General features: G+C 43.8%; 1 protein-coding gene across 1 annotated transcript in view; it reads left to right on the forward strand.

Annotated features, from left to right (window-relative positions):
* LOC128745929 (UNC93-like protein MFSD11) overlaps positions 1-20,624 on the forward strand; it is a 601,073-nt gene that overhangs the window by 205,721 nt on the left and 374,728 nt on the right. Inside the window, exon 3 of the mRNA XM_053842991.1 lies at positions 9,940-10,040. Within this exon, the coding sequence (XP_053698966.1) occupies positions 9,940-10,040 (101 nt within the window). The remainder of the gene's footprint in view (positions 1-9,939; positions 10,041-20,624) is intronic.

Raw genomic sequence — 20,624 nt, forward strand, 5'->3', positions numbered from 1 at the left:
GTTACCTGCCCGATCTATAAAAAGGGCGACAAGTTGGACTGTGAGAACTATCGAGCGATCACCGTTCTCAATGCCGCCTATAAAGTGCAGCCCCAAATCATTCTCCGCCGTCTATCACCAATTGCGAATAGATTTGTGGGAACTTATCAGTCGGTCTACAACGGATCAAATATTCACACTGCGGCAAATCCTCCAAAAGGGCCGTTAATACAGAGTTCCCACGCATCATTTATTCGTTGACTTCAAAGTCGCATATGATACCATCGACCGGAAAGAGCTATTGAAAATTATGGACGAGAACAGCTTCCCCAGGAAGCTCATCAAACTGATTAAATCTACGATGGATGGTACACAGTGCTGTGTTCGGATTTCGGGTGGATTGTCAAGTTCATTCGAATCACACAGAGGGCTTCGTCAAGGTGATGGTCTTTCATGCCTGCTGTTCAACATAGCGCTACAAGGTATTATGAACCGAACGGATATCAACACGCGGGCACGATATTCAATAAATCTAGTCAATTCGTCTGCTTTGCCTATGACATGGATATTATCGGCAGAACATCTGTGGCGGTGACTGACAGTACTCCAGACTAAAGCGCGAAGCAGAAAAGATTGGGTTAAAGGGAAATACGTCTAAAACAAAGTACATGCTGGCCAGCGGAACCGAGGCCGAACGACACCGCTTGGGCGGTAGTATATTGATCGACGGCGATGAGTTTGAGGTAGTCGATGAATTTGTCTACCTTGGCTCACTGGTAACGGCGGACAATGATACCAGCCGTGAGATTCGGAGGCGTATTATCAGCGGAAGTCGTGCTTACTATGGGCTCCACGAGCAATTGCGGTCGAGCAGACTAAGTCCCCGTATAAAGTGCACCCTGTACAAGACGCTTATTAGACCGGTTGTTCTCTACGGGCATGAAACATCGACAATACTCGAGGAGGACCTGCGAGTGCTCGGAGTTTTCGAACGACGAGTGCTAAGAACGATCTTCGGCGGCGTATTGGAGAACGGAGTATGGAGGCGGAGGATGAACCATGAACTCGCACAGCTCTATGGCGAACCCAGTATCAAGAAGGTGGCTAACGCTTTTTTTTTAACGAGTAGGGAAATCTGCTATCAGACACCTGAGAAGACAACTCAGGGAGTGGGGTTTGGTATCCCGACTCCCCTACTGGGGCGTGAGGATCCAGACCCACTAAAACCCTACTCGAGTCTCCAGCCTCGATCCCCCCTGGAATCACCATATCGGTATTACTTCAGGGAGGGGCTATTGTGCTTAAAACACACTCTTAGATAACTACTGGACTATGGTAGTTAGGCTGTTTATTCGCCGTTGATCGGCTTTCCAGCGGTTTTGTAGCTCAAGTACGATCTGGGTAGCAGCCGCATTGACCGCACCTCAGACGTCCGAGCTAGAACACATCCTTTGGACTAAGTTATCCGGAGTAGTGTCCTGTCCGCTAACTGCGATCATGTTGCTTCTCACGCCCGCGAAACGAGGGCATATAAAGAAAGCATGTTCTGCAGTTTTCTCAACGTCCGCGCATTCGGGACACTTGGGGGACTCCGCATGCCCAAACTTGTGCAGATACTGTCTAAAACAACCATGCCCTGACAGAATTTGTGTCAGGTGGAAGCTGACATCGCCATGGCGCCTGTTGACCCATCCGGATAGTTCCGGAATAAGTCTATGTGTCCACCGGCCTTTTGTGGAATCAGACCATGCCCGCTGCCATGTGATCATCGAGGCCGATCTTGTGGTACTCCGTATGCCTCTAGTTCCACGTTGGTTGAAGCACTCTACGTCCTCGCTGATGATGATACCAATAGGCATCATACCCGCTAAGACGCAGATTGCGTCATGTGAAACTGTGCGATACGCACTCGCCACTCTCAAGCACATGAGACGATAGGTGCTTTCCAGCTTGGCTAGATAGCTTTTGGTACCTAACGCCGATGACCACACCGGTCCGCCATACCTAAGTATAGACTGGACCACGTTGGCTAATAGCCTTCGCTTGCTGCCATATACCGCAGAGCTATTAGACATCATACGAGACAATGCCGAAATAGCTGTGGAAGCCTTCTTGCAGGCATAGTTGACGTGGCTCCCGAACTTGAGCTTGTCGTCGACCATGACTCCCAGAAGTTTTCAGGACCGCGTTGACGAAATAGTGCAGTCCTCGACGCTGATCTTTGCTTGCTGTATTGACTTGCGGTTGTTCACCACGATAACCTCCGTTTTATGATGCGCTAGCTCCAGTTTCCTGGATCGCATCCAATCTTCAACAATGCTTATAGAGTGGGCAGCCGTCAACTCTACCTCTCTGATAGATTCACCATAGACTTCCAGGGTGATGTCATTCGTAAAGCCGACAATCCCCACCCCTACCGGGAACTTTAGCTTCAACACCTCGTCATACATGACGTTCCACAACACCGGGCCCAGTATGGAACCTTGCGGAACCCCTGCGGTGATTGGAACGCATTTCCGACCCTCCTCCGTGTTGTAGCATAGCACACGATTCTGGAAATAATTTTCCAGAATTCTGTACAGCGACACCGGCACATGGACGTTCCGAAGCGAGTTGGCTATGGAGTCCCAGCTAGCGCTATTAAACGCATTTCTCACGTCGAGCGTGACAACTGCGCAATAACGAATACCTGTCCTCTTGGGCTGGATTGCCACCACGGCTGTCTTAGTGACAGACAAGATGGCATCCACCGTAGGTTTGCCTTTTCGGAAGCCGAATTGGTTCCTTGACAGACCGTTTGTACCCTCCGTGTACTGAACGAGTCTGTTAAGGATAACCCTTCCAACACCTTGCCGGCAGTATCGAGCAGATCGGCCTATATGACGAGGGGACACCCGGAGGTTTTCCCGGCTTCGGCAATAGGACCAGATTCTGTCGCTTCCATCTGTCCGGAAAGTTGCCAGCTTCCAGGCATCTACTCATTACTGCCCCGAATAATTCGGGAGCCTCCAGAATAGCCGCTCTAATGGACATATTCGGGATTCCGTCTGGTCCCGGTGCCTTGCTCACCTTTAGGGATTTAGCGATCTCAATGAGTTCCTCGTTCGTAACCGTTACTTCCTCCCCGACCTCCAAACCGCCGTCGCCCACGTTACTTTGGATGTTCGGCACGGAGACCGACCATCCTACGCTATGGTCTGAGATACTGGAACGTCGGCCGTGGGACGACTCAGCGGCCTGGGGCCAGGGCCTTGGCTCGTGGCGCGGAAAGAGGCCCTCGTTGATCCGCTCCAGCATCTCTGGCGATTGCTCTGCGGGCGCCATCATGCCCTTGGTCTTTGCCATTACGACCCTGTAGGCATCACCCCACGGATTCGCATTGGCACTAGCACATAACCTTTCAAAGCAGGCTCGTTTACTAGCTATTATCCCACTCTTAAGCGCTGCGCGTGCAGCAACAAGTGCTACTCGACATTCAACCCTGCCTTCGTCCGAATGAGCTCTTTGCATAATTCTCCTCGCACGAAAGCAGGCTCCGCGGAGTTCCGCAATTTCATCTGTCCACCAGTAAGCCGGTGACCTGCCATACCTAGGTCGACCTTTCCTAGGCATGGTAGCGTCACACGATCGCGACAGTACCTCAATCAAATGATCAGCGTTCGGATCGGGCATACCGCGATCACCGCGCTCTCTCACGGGTGGTTGGAGTGTTGGCTCTACTCGCCACCTGCCGCCTCGTTATCTGGCCGACACCGCCTGATGGTCACTGTGAGTGTAGCCATTGTCTACCCTCCAGTCTCCTATCAGACCAGGACTGCCGAATGTCACGTCGATGATAGACACCGTTCCTACTGAAGGTACTTGTGGTGCCGACGTTGGCCAAATCTACGTTGAGCTTTGCCAGAGCCTCAAGCAGAATCCGACCCCTATGGTTCGTGCGACGACTTCCCCACTCTACCGCCCAAGCGTTGAAGTCGCCCGCCACAACCACCGGCCTTAGACCAGTCAGCACAACTGATACTCGGTCTACCATCCGCGTAAACTGCTCGATAGACCATCTCGGCGGAGCATAACAGCTGCAGTAGAACACTCCACCCACTTTGGCAACCGCAAATCCCTCGCCTGCGGTTGACACAACCTCTTGAACCGGGAACCTGCTTGTCGTCCATATAGCCGCCGTCCCGAACCCATCCGACACCCAGTTGCCGTTTCCGGCAGGGACGCGATATGGGTCCGAGATGATGGCAACGTCCGTTGCCGACTCGGAAACTGCTTGGTGTAACAGCTGCTGAGCCGTGCTGCAATGGTTCAGGTTGAGTTGTGTCACTTGCACTATGATCGTGGCTTGGTCGCCGGCACACCAGCCAGGCACCTTGGACCTCCAGTTACGTCCTTTGCGTCCCTTTTACCGGTACAGATCAAGCACTGGGGAGGCTCCGCGCAGTCCCTTGCTTTAGGGCCAGCCCTGCCACATCTCCTACACAATTGGCTCCTATCTGGCCCTTTGCAGTTCCAGGCCTTATGCCCGTGCTCGAAGCATCGGAAGCAAGCCTCCGATTGCTTCAGCACGCTTAGTGGGCATACCGACCACCCCACTTTTAGCCTAGCAGCTTTCAGGGCTTCGTTTCCGTCCGCCAGCGGAAGTCGTATGGTGGCTACCTGGGTCCCGACAGGACCCTAACGCAGGCGAACCGCCTCGGTTGGCACCACCACTCCACTTTGCTCTTATAGGGCCTGTACGACCTCACACACATCGGTGATCTCATCCAGGTTTTTAAGCTGGAGAGTCATTTCTGGTGTGAGAGCACGTACCTGCACTCCCTCCCCGAGCACTCCTTCCGCTATCGACTTGTATGCGGAACTCTTCTTGGTGGCGTCCTTCTTCAACTCAAGGATCATTTCGCCCGTGCGTGAGCGGCGGATGCTCCGCACGTCCGCGCCCAGTTCCTTGAGTAGGGCATCTCCTCTCATGGCCTTCAGAACCTCCGAGTATTTCGACCCGTCGGTTTTCAGGATAAGAGCGTCGCCCTTCTTCGCTCGCTTCCCTGTCGGTTTAGGTGAAGCTTTCTTTTTGGTGGAGCTTCCTCTTTTCTTCACATCGAAGCACATCGAATTTGAAAATATATGGGCCAAAGCAACCATATACGACGAAGTACACATTTTTTCAGCCGTGTACTTTCCTCCCGAACATGCTAATAAACAGTCTTATGAACTATTTTTCGAAGCAGTAGAAAACATTATTTCAAATATGGAACCCGAAGTAAAACTACATATTTACGGCGACTTCAATCAGCGCAATGTGGACTTCATTGTAGACACTGACAATGAATCCATTTTGCTTCCAGTAGTAGGCGAAAATGAAACATTGCATTACATTTTTGACAAAATTTCACAATTTGGCCTGCATCAAATAAATTCAGTCAAAAATAGTCAAAATGTTTATTTGGACTTACTTTTTACAAACTGCACAGACGACTTTGCTGTAAATGCTTCACTATCTCCTTTATGGAAGAATGAAGCATTTCACACAGCAATCGAATACTCAATTTTCACACACAATAGCTCTTACCCTACTGACTTGGAATATGAAGAAGTGCCGGAATATAACAAAGCAAATTTTATAGAAATTAAGCGTAGACTATGTACAACAGAATGGCAACATGTGTTTTGTACTGAAGGAAATGTCGACTATGAAGCAGAAAAATTCATCCTTTTCTTGAAGTGCCTTTTGCACGAAACTGTACCAATGAAAAGAAGAAGACGAAGTCAACATAGTAAATGGCCTGTGTGGTTCAACTCACATCTAAAAAATCTTAAAAATAGAAAACAAAAAGCACACAAAAAATTCAAAAATGAAAACAATACCATTAACTCGAATAATTATCTCAATATTTGCGAAGAACTCAACTCGGCCTCTAAAATCGCGTATGAAGAATGTAATAGTAAAGTCGAAAATGAAGTCAAATCATGCCCAAAAAATTTCTTTAACTATGTAAATACTAAATTGAAAAGCAGTAATTTCCCATCCCAAATGAAACTTGACGGGCTTATTGGAAATAATGCTCATGAAATCTGCAACCTTTTCGCAAATTTCTTTCAAGAAGTATATACAACATTCACCGAAGAAGACCGCGACCAGGAATATTTCTCATTTATCCCCGAATTTTCTAACGACATATCTGTCTCTCAACTATCAGAAATTGACGTATTTAAAGCACTCAAAGGCTTGAATGCGTCAAAAGGGCCGGGGCCTGACGGAATAGCACCCATATTTCTCAAAAACCTGGCCGAAGAACTTGCTACACCATTACAACGCCTATTTAACATGTCTCTGAAAAATGGAAAATTCCCGAAAATATGGAAATCTTCGTATTTAGTCCCTATTTTCAAATCAGGAACAAAATCAGACATCCGAAACTACCGTGGAATTGCCATTATCTCTTGCATTCCTAAACTATTTGAATCAATTATAAATGAAAAAAATTTTCAACAAGTAAAACACAAAATTACAAGTCAGCAACACGGCTTTTTTAAAGGCCGCTCTACTGCCTCAAATCTTCTGGAATTTGTAACTTTTACTCTTAATGCAATGGACAGTGGCAACCACGTAGAAGCTATTTACACGGACTTTAGTAAGGCATTTGACAGAATAGACATACCATTATTAATCTTCAAATTAGGCAAAATTGGAATAGAACCGAAGCTCTTGAAATGGCTTCAATCATATTTAACGGAACGTAAACAAATTGTTCGCTTTCAAAATGCCCTCTCGGACCCTATTCAAGTCACCTCTGGGGTTCCCCAAGGCTCCCACTTAGGGCCACTTCTTTTCATTTTGCACGTAAATGACATTTCCTATATACTTAACCACTCAAAAGTACTTGTATATGCAGACGACATGAAAATATATATGGAAATAAAAAATGCCCATGACGTCGCAGTATTTCAGAATGAAGTCAATGTATTCAACACTTGGTGCAACAAATCTTTACTAAACCTCAATGTAAAAAAATGTAACTCAATAGCATTTAGCAGGAAAATTCAAACTCCCTCTATTGACATATACTTAGGAAACAATATTGTACCAAAATGTAAAATTGTAAGGGATCTAGGAGTAATCTTAGACTCAAAACTAACATTTACAGAACATTACAATACCATTATTAACAAAGCAAATAGAATGCTGGGCTTTATCAAACGCTTCAGTCATAATTTCAAAGATCCATACACAATAAAACTTTTATACATTACATATGTAAGACCTATTCTGGAATATTGCAATATTGTATGGCACCCACAGACTGCGTTACACGAAGGACGCATTGAATCTGTTCAGAAACAATTTCTACTATACGCGCTTCGAAAACTTAACTGGACAGTATTTCCATTACCATCTTATGAAGCGCGCTGCATGCTCATCCATATACAAACACTTAAAGAACGTCGCGAACAAGCAATGCTTTACTTTATCAATGACATTATTTCTCAACGCATCCAGTCCGCAGATTTGCTTGCTCAATTAAACTTTTATGTGCCGAGTCGTAACCTTAGAACTAGAAAAATATTTTTGGAAAAATCATATAAGACCAATTATGCGAAAAATGGACCAGTCAATAAAATTATGCTCCTTTATAATCAAAACTGCGAAAGAATTGATATCACTATGTCCAGAATCCAAATGAAACTACGACTTAGCCATAGAAATAATGTATAGTATATAAGTAAACATTGTAATAACATTATTGTATGTAGTCTACAAATGCTTGACGAATAAAACGAATAAAACGAAAACTTCCTCTTGGCCGTGACCTCGATCCACGGGCCACCCGTCTTGGTGTTTCCCGCTGCTTGGTCGGTTGGCTCCATCAACTCGCTAGCCTGAGGGCTTTTCCGATCAGGCGTTTTTTTGGTCCACCAGGGGTGCCATCCCCCGGGGACTGTCTCAGACGCTTAGCAGATGCCTTACCGCTGTTGGTAGCGCTCTCCGTGGCTTCCAGGGCCACGTTGCGACACGCCGTCAACGAGCAGGCATCCGTTTGTACCGACTTCGACGCCTTCACGGTCTTCACGTCTCCTACATGCGCCACGAGGACGTTATGCACTTTGGTCGCAGCACACAAGGTTCTCCGAAGCATGAGCAAGCTCTGCTTCAAGTCCTTGGAGAAATTGCCGCGACCTGACGTGAACTCGATGATTAAATCGAGCTGCTGTGACGCGGCTACCACTTTGGGTAGTTCCTCCCTATTCTTTCCCATCGCCTTGATTAGCGATGGGCCGTTCATCGCTGTGTCTGGCGTGGCAGGCGTACCGCTGCTCTTGCCACCCACACTAGCACTTCGGGTTGCATCCTTCTCCACCCTTGGTGGAGAACGCTGGATGCCTCCCCTCGCGAACGGGTTTTCCACCGTATCTGCACTTGCTGTAAATTTGTTTAAAAGACTCATTTTGATTCTAAAGGGTTCCCCTTCAAGCCGCTATCCAAACCCATTTGAAGTAGTCGCTTTAATGATCCCATGGCGATCTATGGAACAGGGAGAACCATGCGAGGGTTGGGGCAGCGCCTGATGGGCAACTGCACCTCAGAGCCAGATCAGCGTAAATCAGGAAAAAGCATCTGAACCTACTCCCGCCCGGTGGTCGCCGGTCGATAGATTTGGAACGTACTTGAAGGCCTGCCAGGTTTTACGGGACGGAGACACATGCACCGTTTGCCACCTCGCCGTTTCAAGTCGCTATCACGTGACTTTACTAAGGGAGCTCGTCGCAAATGCCAGCCCTAAGTCGTGTTGTATATCGTGTCCGAATCATGTCCAATAACATAGCCGCCAGTTTACCGAAGTTGAAACCTTACTGGCATCGGCCCCAATGGGTCCCAACGGACCGTTCAGACAGCTGGTAGACCAGAAGTTTAAGGTCTAGGTGTCCCTCTCTCCCTGTCTGTTTACAACCACGGGTCCAACCAGAGAGGAGTTTATGGTTTTTCCCGGGACTTGGTTGTATTACCAGCTGGCACCACGAGGAGGTAGGGATAAGAGTTGCTATAACTGAAAGTGGTCAGGTTACACTGTTATAGCCATTCACCAGCCAGGTGGCTAAAGCTGGACGGATGCGATGGGCAGGGCATGTTACAAGAATGCCGGACAACTACCCTGCAAAGATGGTGTTCACCTCAAATCCGGTAGGAACAAGACGACCAGGAGCGCAACGAGCAATATGGTTAGACCAGGTGGAGCGAGATCTGGCGGAGAGTACTCGGTGTCCGAGGAATTGGAGAGCGGTAGCCCTCAACCGAGTTACATGGAGAAATTTTGTTCAACAGGCTTTGTCTTAGGACGGCAAGTAAGTAAGTTTGTGATGTAACAAACTTAATGTTATTGTTACATAACCTACAAGTAACATTTTACCGTAACAATGCTACCATTTTTTATTTAAATGTTATGTCAAATTTTGATAACTTTGTTACATTAAAGGTTACTTCTGTGTTACATAACAGCAACATTGTGTTACATCCAGTGTTGACCGGGTTATGTGTTCTGCTTCAGGTCGCAAAATAGTAATTTCTACCGGCGGTAACTCAATTTCGGCACCTCCGGAACATTTGTGGAGAGTTTCAATATGGCTCAAAACTCCTAAAATGGATACCAATGCGCATATGTGGCAAAAGAATCAATATCCGCTGACGTTTGTGTTCATTTTAGATGTGTTTGAATTTTTTTATTCAATAAGTAATTTACCCGTTAAAACTTCAAAAGAGCATAGTTCAAAAATTTATTCAATTATTTTTTTGAAATTTAGTTCTGATGTGTAGTTTGATATTGACATTGATCAATTCGTTGTACAATTGCAACAAAATCACTGATCTATCAATCAATATAAAAATCATTATCATTATTGGAAAGAAAATATATATTCCAAGTTTTCAATCCTTTATTTGTACAATATACTTTATTATTCAAACAGGTTGTGTATGCGACGCTGTCAATTGCAAATTGGATAACTCCCCCTATACTATCAAAAATTGGATCTAAAATGGCAATGGTTGTGGGTGCAATGACTTACTGGTAAGTACAATTGTATAATTATTAAAACGATGATTTACAATTAATAGCTCAATGATAGAAGAAAGTAATAAAATTATAGAAATTGACAGTACTCTTAGGTTAGGTCTTATACCTCAGAAATATCATGTCAAAGGGATTTCAAGGCCAAGGCAGCGCAAGTATCAAACAGCGTTGGTGCGATCGAGAAAGATAGCATTTTGAAGATCTTATATATTCCTTGAATAACGCTACACCATTGTGTGTAAAACCCGTACCTGATATGATACGTCACTACAATAGAGAATTCAAAACTATCTAATAAAAGCGCACTCTTATTGAAAATTTTGCTTCGTCTTTTTCACTCTCTAGTGCGCTGGCTTGATCTCAACAAAGAACTACGTGTTTGTTTTCTATATTGGGGTGCATTGTAGAAAAACGAAAAGGGAACATGTAACGAAAAGTGGTTATAGTTTGCACACTTATAACTCAGTCGTCCCTCAATAGGTTCTAGAGATAATTGTAACTTCACGGTAATCTTTTAGTTTATAACCTTTTATCAGGTCAAAGAAAACACAATAAAGAAAATAGATGATGATGACATGATGACTAAATCAAACATTGGCTTCAGTCGTTTCAGTTTAGTGTCTATTGGGAGGCCAGCCTTCTCGATTGATTTCCCCTTGTAACTGTGTTAATCGACCGATTTTTACCTGCAAAGATTCAATTCTTGATTGCAATCGTCGCATCCAAGCTGGCTTCTGTTTACTGGGACGAGCACGACTTTCACCAATGTCTTGGGGATAAGTCCGCATACCCAAAGTCCTCACAAGGGCTACGAAAGCTGCGGAATAAACAATACACTGCAGTTCCTTAAGGTTCTCGGTAGCCTCAGAATATTGTGGCAAAATACCCTCGTTAAGGGTGCTTACTGCATTCGTCAGCCGATAGGAATACTGCGGCTTTGGTATCTCGACACCGGGATAGGGGATCTGTACATCGAACTTGTGTAACCGCTGCGTCCATTTGGAAAGCTAGTTCGTCTCGTAGCTGTTGTTGATGTCTTGTTCTGGAGCGTGTGACTCCCCAACTGGTGTATTTACAGATGCGGCTGATTCGTGTCTTGCTGCATCTATTCCAACAGAACTCCTCCTCGACGTACCGCTCGATCTATTCCCTGTTCCCTCGAGCTCCCTTTGCACTTCCAACTTGATGGTATCCAGCTCTGTGGTAGTGAGCACGTTATTTGACAGTATTGTTCGTCGTCCACTGTACAGTTTGTTCCGATCAAGTTGGTTAGCAAATCGAGGGAACCGTTCATTGAACATGTCCAGCATAATTGGTCTGTCGGACATATCCGTCTCCAACCTCGTGCAAACGTAGTAGCAGCGGATCACATATATATTCATCTCTCTCGTCCACATGATCTGTTGCCGTGAGCGGCCTGCCAAAGTGAGTGACTGACGTCGGTCAGTCGTAGCATCATTAGCAGGTGCAGCATTGCCTTGGTGGTGTCTGTTATTGCCTTACAATTGTATCCCCTAAGTGTATGTTTGCCGACGACCTGAAGTTCTGCCATGTAATAGCTTCGAGATTTGATTACTGTACCTTACTCAGTCCGTTTGCCTCCCTACGACCACTGCACCCTAATACGTCTGCCCACTTTGGCAAATAGGAGGAGTATGTTGCAACGACTATTTATCTTCGATCCCTGCAAAATGTCGATAGCCCGGAGATGTTAGGACAGCTTCGACTCAACGTTCCGCCAAGGCGTACCCGACGAGCGGACTTCCTTAGGTTTTCAATGCACCGTACTTTATTTGCCAGGAATAATCCTATTGATGTGTGTTGTCGTGAGTTTAATGTTGTATCGGACTGTTTTGATTATAATGTGACAAGAACTACTTTTAAACTTAGAATTCGTATATATTAGAACTGTCTGTACGATACCTTCGAAGACCAGTATTAATGAATTAATAAACTAAATTAAAAACATGTAAAAAATTATCGACCTGCCAAAAATTATTGACTTGCAAAAATTTGAATTTTGCAACCTGCAGCACAGTCAATCCATATTAACATAACAATTTTTTGATGTGATCAAAATACATATATATGCAAATAGTGTTTGATAGTTGCCGTAAAAACCAATTTCACCAAAATCCACTTTTTTGTTGCAATACATGCTTTACTATTTGATACATAAAATACACATAAAAAATCAAAAAGGTTGTATTCCAGACACAACCGCATAGCTGGCGTAGAACTACATTAGACGGGTTTTTGCGAAGAAACCTTGACTTGTCTTTCACACCATATTGACATTTATATGGCGTAAAATAGCGTTAAGTAAATAATAGTGCTAAATAATTGTATCGTATTTTTGGTATGTTTTTTGTGTAATTTGTGATGCCAAAAACAAATATTTTTACCAGTGCCAGAATCGGAGTACAACCTGAATCCGTTACTTAGGTCACGACTTCACTTCAGCTGATTTGCTAATTGGGTCCACTGCAGTGGTGTCATCTAAAAAAAAATAACTAGGTAGTCGCCAGATAACAGAAGGGCGCTGCTACACACAATTTGAGATTATAAGACGCACAGAAGGCATAAGCGGTGTATTAGTATTTTTTGAAACGATGAACTCACGCACCTTCCAGCATTGGACAAAAGGTAGGAGTCAAAATGACTACTTGTCAAGCGTAGCTACCAATATCCCCCCCCCCTCCTTGCCTTTCCGCTCTTCCCCCCCTTCACCAAAAAATTTCATTTCTCTCCCCTACCGTCCCTTCATCAATTGTAGAACCATCGTTTCAAAAAATATTAATATATATGCATGACCGCATTTCAAGGTCAAGACTAAAAACTTGAGATTAGTCTATAAGCGGTGTAACTCAGTAACACTCTTTCTACCTTAGTAGAATGTCTAATCCTTGTCATACAACAGCCATTATTCGAAAAATATTTTTAAGTGACAATAGTTCCACTATTGTAGTTTCTGCGCCAGTAGTTTATGTGTGGACACTGAAGAACAGCCGGATAGTATCCGAAATCAGCGCATCTGTGACAATCGTTCTAGAGTTAATAGTAAAATTCAATTCAGTAATAGTTACATTCAATCATCTCCCAACTTTTTCGTTTAACCAATCTTCGATGGCACTACTCGTAAATTAACGCGACATATTGCATGCATTCTAAATGAGTCGGCGTACATCAGGTTGAAGAATTCTAAAGGAAAGTTGAGACTGTCTACCGCAGAGCCGGCTCAAATTCGCTTGGAAATATATGGAATAAAAATCAGAATGGTAAATTGTTGTATTTTCTCGGATTAAGGGAGGACTCTACTCTGGAAAGTTGGAAAAATCGAATTTTATTTACTGAAGTTTTTGGAGCGTCTTAGTAGAATACGAAACCTAAAAATAAAAAATAAGAAAACTTATCCAATTTAATTCTACTATGTGTATTTTATTCACGACAGATACGTATTTCGCCTACGACTTTTGTTCGAAAACAGACACTGAGGAAGCCTGCAAGTCGTAGGCGAAATACAAATTTTATTTTTTTTGCATTTGGAGACGCTTATACCTCCAGAAATGTCATGCCAAAAGGATTTTATGATATCTGATCTCGTTGAAGACTTACGGCAAATATTGTGAAGTCACCTCAAGGGAAGTCCATTGCTGTACGAAACTTTAAACGCGTTTTCCCCGAAACTATATTTCTTTAGCTGGCGGTACGTGTATCTCAGAATCTAGTGGACCGATTTGGCTGAATTTTTTTTCAGTATGTAAAAATGAATTATCTAAATTGTAATCTCAATTTTTCAATTTTTTATGAGCTCTTAATTGGCGATTTTTGATGAGAAAACACCTTTATTTTGGAAAAGTTGCCGCCATTTTGGTAATTTTTTGAATTTTCAAAAACCGCTACGTAACAATTTAGGTATTGACCTAAAGCTTCAAAACTATCATTGAAATCCGTTCTAGGATACTCCGTTGGTTTCCGGCACGTACCGCCAGCAAAGAATTATTTTCTAGAGGGCATTCACGCGCCCACCAGCATAATAACCTGGTATACAAAAAATATGTATCTTCAAATATACTTTAACCAATAACCAAAATACCCGAACACTTAACTATAATTCTAGCATCTGAAAAAAAAATACCTAAATCTATTATTTTTCGGTCTTCCAGAGTAACGTGCCTCCTTAATTTAGTTAGATTGGACTATTATAGTTATTTTTACGCTCTGAAACAACAGAGTGTCGCAAGATCGAAGCGAAATTACGAAGGCGGAAGTTTGATGGCTTGGGAAGTTTTCTCTTACCATAGCAAGGAAATGGTTTGTTTTATTTCTGCCCGGATGTACCTGGAATTACTGCAGGACGTTTTGATAGCACACTTCGACAACAGCGCTACTAAGGATATTATATTAAGAGATCGACCGTTCCGAAGCGCGGTCGGAAGTCCGATTCAAACGAAATCTGAAAGTCCGTTCATTTGGCTATCAGTGGAATAGCAACCTTATGTTACCGTAAATAGAAAAGATACATCAACACTTTACTCATCAATATTACAGGTAATAATTACCTACATAAATTTTGTGTATAAATCTGTAACTTTGAAAAAAATTTCTTGGCTGAGGCGATACAAATCAAAGTTGATTGAAAGTAATCGTGCCATGCCTGATCGATGGTGTAGTTACCAAAGGGAATCTTACAATCGAAGATATTTTACCACACGAAAGCTGAGTAATTGACCTACAAAAATATCTATACCTTTTTGCCAACTGATGAAGATGACTCTGACGATCTCCTTGATGCTCTTATGCCTTGCAAGAAAATTCTAAGAAGAGGAAAACCACTCTCCTCCACATACTCGCAAGGGACTTAATATACCCCGTACGAAATAGAAAGTACGTTGGATTGAAAGAAACGAACTTGCTTACTTATATGACCATGTCCGCCGATCCGGCCGAACAAATTACGTGATTTCCACTGCCGACGGTTACCCGCCATGTCTTTTACCTATGGTCAGGACTCAGGACAGGTTCTCGTCTACAGCCCGAATGTCGTTGGTTAAGCTGCGTCGCCATGAGCCTCTGGATCTATGTACCTTTTCTAAACTGTCCATGCGAATTCTAGTCGACTGATTTTCTGCAGATCTCTATCGCTCCTTTCCTCAAGGTTTGTCCGATGCACATATACTTACGTTCACGAATTTCTGTTGCTACTGGCCGTTGAAGGCATTGACGATGGAGTTCCTCATTCCAGTTCCATATCCAGTTGTTAGGCGACAGGCATGAATGATATATCGCAGACAGCGATTAATAAATGTTGAGTCGCACTACGATTCGCAGCCATACTGCAGTACGGATTTAACGTTTGAGTATGGGATGGTAAAGGGTTGAATAATGCGCTCCAGAACCTCGCGGTCTGCGAGTATTTTATACATGCAGCTATAAAATAGATTCCGCGCAGGTTCACAACCTTTTATTCAGCAACTTCTATCCCTTCCTCCTCGTGGTACCATCCGGGATACGTTCCTTAGTGAAAATCGGACGACTGGTGGAAACTAGGGTCATATGCGGACCGGAAAAGAGACACTCATGTTAATGCTGAGTGTAAACTCTCCGCCTGCAAATGACGGATCTCGGTAAGAACAGGTTCGAATGAACCTAAAAATACTAGGAACCAGAGCAGAGGGTCCAAAGCCCCTATAAGGAGGATGGTTTTCATAGCTATTATCCATGGCTATAACGCAAAACGTGAATGGGTAAAACCCCTAATGCAAGGTATCATGCGACCCGTGCCGAGGGATAAATGGTGGGGGGGGGGGGGGTGGGGTCTACAAATAATCAACCGCAAACGGAGCCTGTGAAGTACCAGGGGCGCCTTCACAGTAATCTGTCCTTACCGCATCACGAGGGGCTCTGATGTCGCGGACTTTTCTTCCCCTTCAACTTTATGGAGAACAAAATAAAAAATTTACTTCTAGACACCGGCTGCCTTATAAAGCCGCAGCCGATGGAGCAGGGGCGGACTGGCCCACCGGGCAACCGTGCAAATGCACGGAGGGCCCCAGTAAAAAATTCGTTGTTACACAAAATGAGATTTTCCAAATTTTTTATTTCAGCTCAACTCTCAACAACTGCTCGCTCCCCGTTTTTAGAAGTTCAGCCAGGATACCATCCTTTACAGCAACCTTACCGTTTTTAAGCTCACTGATTGCTCTTTTGACCTCCTCCTGTGTTGGTGGCTCCACAGTTTGGCCTTCGCTCAAAATTCTTATCCTGTAGCTGCTGTTCTTCGTGTTTACTTCTCTATTCAACAGCGTCTGGAAATACTCTTCCGCCTGGTTGCTACCGTCGTTTGGTCGGTAAGCAGGTTGCCAGCACTATCATTGCACATCACAGGCATGGCAAAATTCTTGCACCTGACCATTTTGTGGAAACTCCGTGTGTCGTTGCTGACGAAACTCTCCTCTGGACTGGCGAGCACGTGCTCTTCGTACTGGCGTTTTTAGACGGTGGGTTCTTTTTTCCGCAGCTCTACCAGGATGAACCAAAAAGATTCGCGCAGAGTCTCGGGCATTCCTCACTTTGAAATCGTGTGAAGAAATTCTGCACAGGATTCACACAGAATACCTTGCTTATAGAAGCATGATTCTTATAGGAGAATCCAAGAGTTGAATCCCGGGGATGGCTATAACTCGGCACGGGAATCGCCTGCACTATGAACTGTTCTGTTCTGACGTGTAGACGCAGTAAGCTACTCGTATATATTGAACTATTGACATCATATCATTTATCACGCGAATCAAATCAAATGTTCACGCTGCGGCATATCCTCCAAAAAGTCCATGAATAGAGAATTCAACGGACAATTATTTCATTGATTTCAAAGTTGCGTATGATACCATCGACCGTAAAATCATGGCCATTCTAACCCCGCAGGGGACTTTATCAACGTGAGAGTTCCTCATGTGGGCTGTTCAACATGCCGTTATAGGATGTTATCAAAGGAGCAACACACAGGCTCAGTCTTCAGCAAATCTAGTTAGTTCGTCTGTTTTCCCAATGAAATGGATATTGTCGATAGAACAGCATCTGGGGTGGTGGCTGTACAAACTAAAACTCAAAGCAGCGAAGATTGGGTTGAAGAAAAATGCGTCAAAACTAAAGTACCGTGAACCGCTAATATGACGCACATGCTAAAAGCTGGTAACTCGGTCCTAATAACGACTGAGTTTGTTTTGTTTCGAGCATCGAGCCGCTATGCTGCCCGTTCTCCTGATACTCGACACTCGACAGTGCTTGAGTCGAGTCGAGTTGCACGACATGACTTACAAAATAGAGCCCATATTCATTCGATTTACTGTTCTTGTAACGCTGATGTCTTTTGAGTAGATGTCTTTTTTGTGTTAATTTACTATCATGAGAATATTGCAAACTGGGGCCCCTAATATCAAAGGTCCGGAGCCCTTTGGCTCCCAGTCCGCCCCTGCGATGGAGTCAGAGGACTTAGACAGAAAGAATTAGTCGAACGAAGGACGAAGAGCTGGAGGACATTTTAACCTCGACAGCAACTCACTGTATGGAGAATTTTCAGTCTCTTCGCTGATCATGAGTTCACCAAAATGGAGTGTGAAAAGTCTAGCGGATAATCTTCCCGATTCGGAGACGCAACCAGACGATGATGGGTCACCAACTTCGTCTCGTGTTGGTCTCAAGCGGTTCTCTAGTGCATAGAAAAGGCGGTACAAGCTGTATCTCAGCAAGGGATACACACAGGAAGAGGCAAGGAAACTGGCCCTTCGCTTAGTCGACCAGCAACCGCTACCGCATCGCAACGGACATTACGCTTAACTGGCTTGCTGCAAATACCGTTTCATCGGACCGCGTTTGGAGCTAATGAACCGATTACGGAATGCATCAGGTTGTTCTCAAAAGTCGAAGAACTATTTGACTTCGGTATGCCTTCGCACTTATTCGCGCAAAAGATAAGAAGATCTAATTTACTGTAATCTGTAATCAATTTTATTCATGTAGACAATTTATAGTCAGATGAAGTACTCAAATAAATAACAAATAACCTCTCGAGCAGAACAGGCGACCTAACACCAGCGCAAAGGGTCCTAGTACCTAGCATGCGCAAATATCAAAGGCCGTCTGCGCCCAAACCTCATAGTGTTTCGTATAGTGAGATGGTAGATGCCTCCAACATCGCAAGCGCGTCGAGTGATTACCCATTCACCATACTAGCTGCGGATCAGCTTACGGCTATTCGCAACGAAATCCTGAACTGCATTGCGGAATAGAATTCTCCAGCCATACGGCTAAAGTTCAAGAGTTGTCAGCTCAAGAACGGCTACCTGCTCGTGTGTGCCGATGTAGAAACAGTAAGATGACTGGAGACCACTGTACCAACCGTGGGATAAAGCGCTGCTACGAACATACACCAGAGAGGACCTCCCGACTGCCGTCATATGCAAAAGTGACGTTAATCCATTTTGCACATTTTTCAGAACAAGCAAAAAACGAAAATTCGAGGTAATTTCTAAGCAAAGCTCAATTTCGGAATTTGTTTCTGTACAAATTGCTTATTTTGATGTATTTTAACTAACCATTGGTGTTTCGTTAATTGTTTTGTTGATTACGTGAAATCCAAGCGCTAACGTCACTTTTGTGTAAGTTCAATTTTTACGTTTCGCTGCAAAAGTGACGTCGGCGAACAAAACGGCTGGGACAGCATGCAAATGCGGAATTTAACATGGATGGTGTCTTTGGAGAAGTTATTAAAAAAAATATGGTCCACCTTTTTAATTCATCATGGTGATCATATATCCACCTATTAGGGTGATAAAAAATTTGTTTCCTGTAAATCGATACAAAGATACGACGTCTTCATAAACAATTTGGAACACATTAAAATAAGCAGCTTTGATGAATACCTTAACTCTTATGTAACATATAATGACTAACAATAACTTTGCAGATGCTTTTGTCTGTACTTTCAAATGTTCTAGCGAGTTATTCGTTATATTAAAATACATACTTTTTCTGACGACTTACCGCTAGGATGCATATGAACCACCAAAACCACTCATATGCGAATGTTCTTTGTATCTTATATTAATAATATTATCAACCCATTATATCCTAGCGTATGATATATCATACCTCGTCTTCTAAACCTGTTTACTGCTGAATTCCAATAGTTAGCATTGTTAATGTATCACTACAAGTGAGATAAGACGTCAATCTGATGTCTATGTGAAATAATCTGTCAGTTTTTTTTCATTTCGTCTGTATTTTCAACAGTGCAAAGTTGTGATAAATGGCAGAAAAAACTTGGTCTCCAAAACGTCTACATTTTGTGACGAAACTTAAACTGAAATGTAAAATAGTATTTATATGTAAAGCCTATCGCAAAATTCGATAAGAAATATGTAAACAACTTCGTAATTTATTTGTTTGAAACTGAGCGTATGAAATATTATACTTGCGATATTTTGGCCTTGAAACCATTCCAAATGACGATTTGGAGTTTCCATGCATGCATCGCATGCATTTCTGGTCATATTGGAACAATTTGGATGTGTTTCAGATGTGGGTTAACCTGGGTAAACATTGAATTATCTAAATCTTGTTTCTTAAATATGAGAAAATCAAGAATGCACTTTTAGGTGAATTGAGCCACTTTTTCAATAAAAACATCTGATGTGCCATATTCAATTGAATTAATGTGTAACAAAGTGACTTATACCGCAGTTAACACTATAACGTCACTTTTGCAGCGAAATGGCGGTTGTAATTTTGTAATTTTTAATATTTTTTATATAGTTTTCGATGGAAATGCGTCGAGTTCTCAACAGCAGAAGCAAAAGCATTGCATAAAGCACCATTTCGCAAAATAAAACCATTTTTGACCAATTGGCGTTTACGTCACTTTTGCATATGACGGCAGCCGAGGCCACTTGTGGGGTATTTTCGAGCAGTTTTTCGAGCGAGAGGATCCTCCGCCTGCTCCAAAATCAGAACGACGACTTCTGTACACAAACGTGGCGAGTACTTCATCGCAGTGTGACAGGGAACACCGTCGTTGGACGTTGGGCGTTGGAGATAGATTTTCTGTCTGCAAACCTGATTGCCAAGCAGGGCTTCATGCTGAAATGTATGTTCGGTTAGGCGCATATGCGACAGGTTGGCTGAGGAGCGGCCAACTGCCGATTGGGGGATTTTGCACCAGGAGCACCGAAGGTACTAGTAGGGTAACCTCCCTAGGAAGTTTGGCAACTACCTGCTCTAGGTACATTGGGAACGGTTGCGAAGGTTCTCAAGGTTTCCTGAAAGGGAGCTCTGCGTCAACCGCCAATCATTCGCACAACTCAGAATTGACCGAAAAGTGCCGACCATAATTCGGTCTCCAGTCAACTGCAGCCATCGAAGCGCTCTGATGCAGGGAAGCAGGCAAATCAAGAAGGCGTTCGCGCCACTGGCAGCCATCTGTCATGTTCTGAGTCTAACGACTCTGCCAAGGACGACAAACTAGTAATATAACTGGCAGCGAGCGAATGTTCATTATGCCAAGGGCGCTTCCAGTGTCCT

This window comes from Sabethes cyaneus, chromosome 1 (assembly GCF_943734655.1).
Source record: "Sabethes cyaneus chromosome 1, idSabCyanKW18_F2, whole genome shotgun sequence".
In the NCBI taxonomy this organism is placed as follows: Eukaryota; Metazoa; Arthropoda; class Insecta; order Diptera; family Culicidae; genus Sabethes; species Sabethes cyaneus.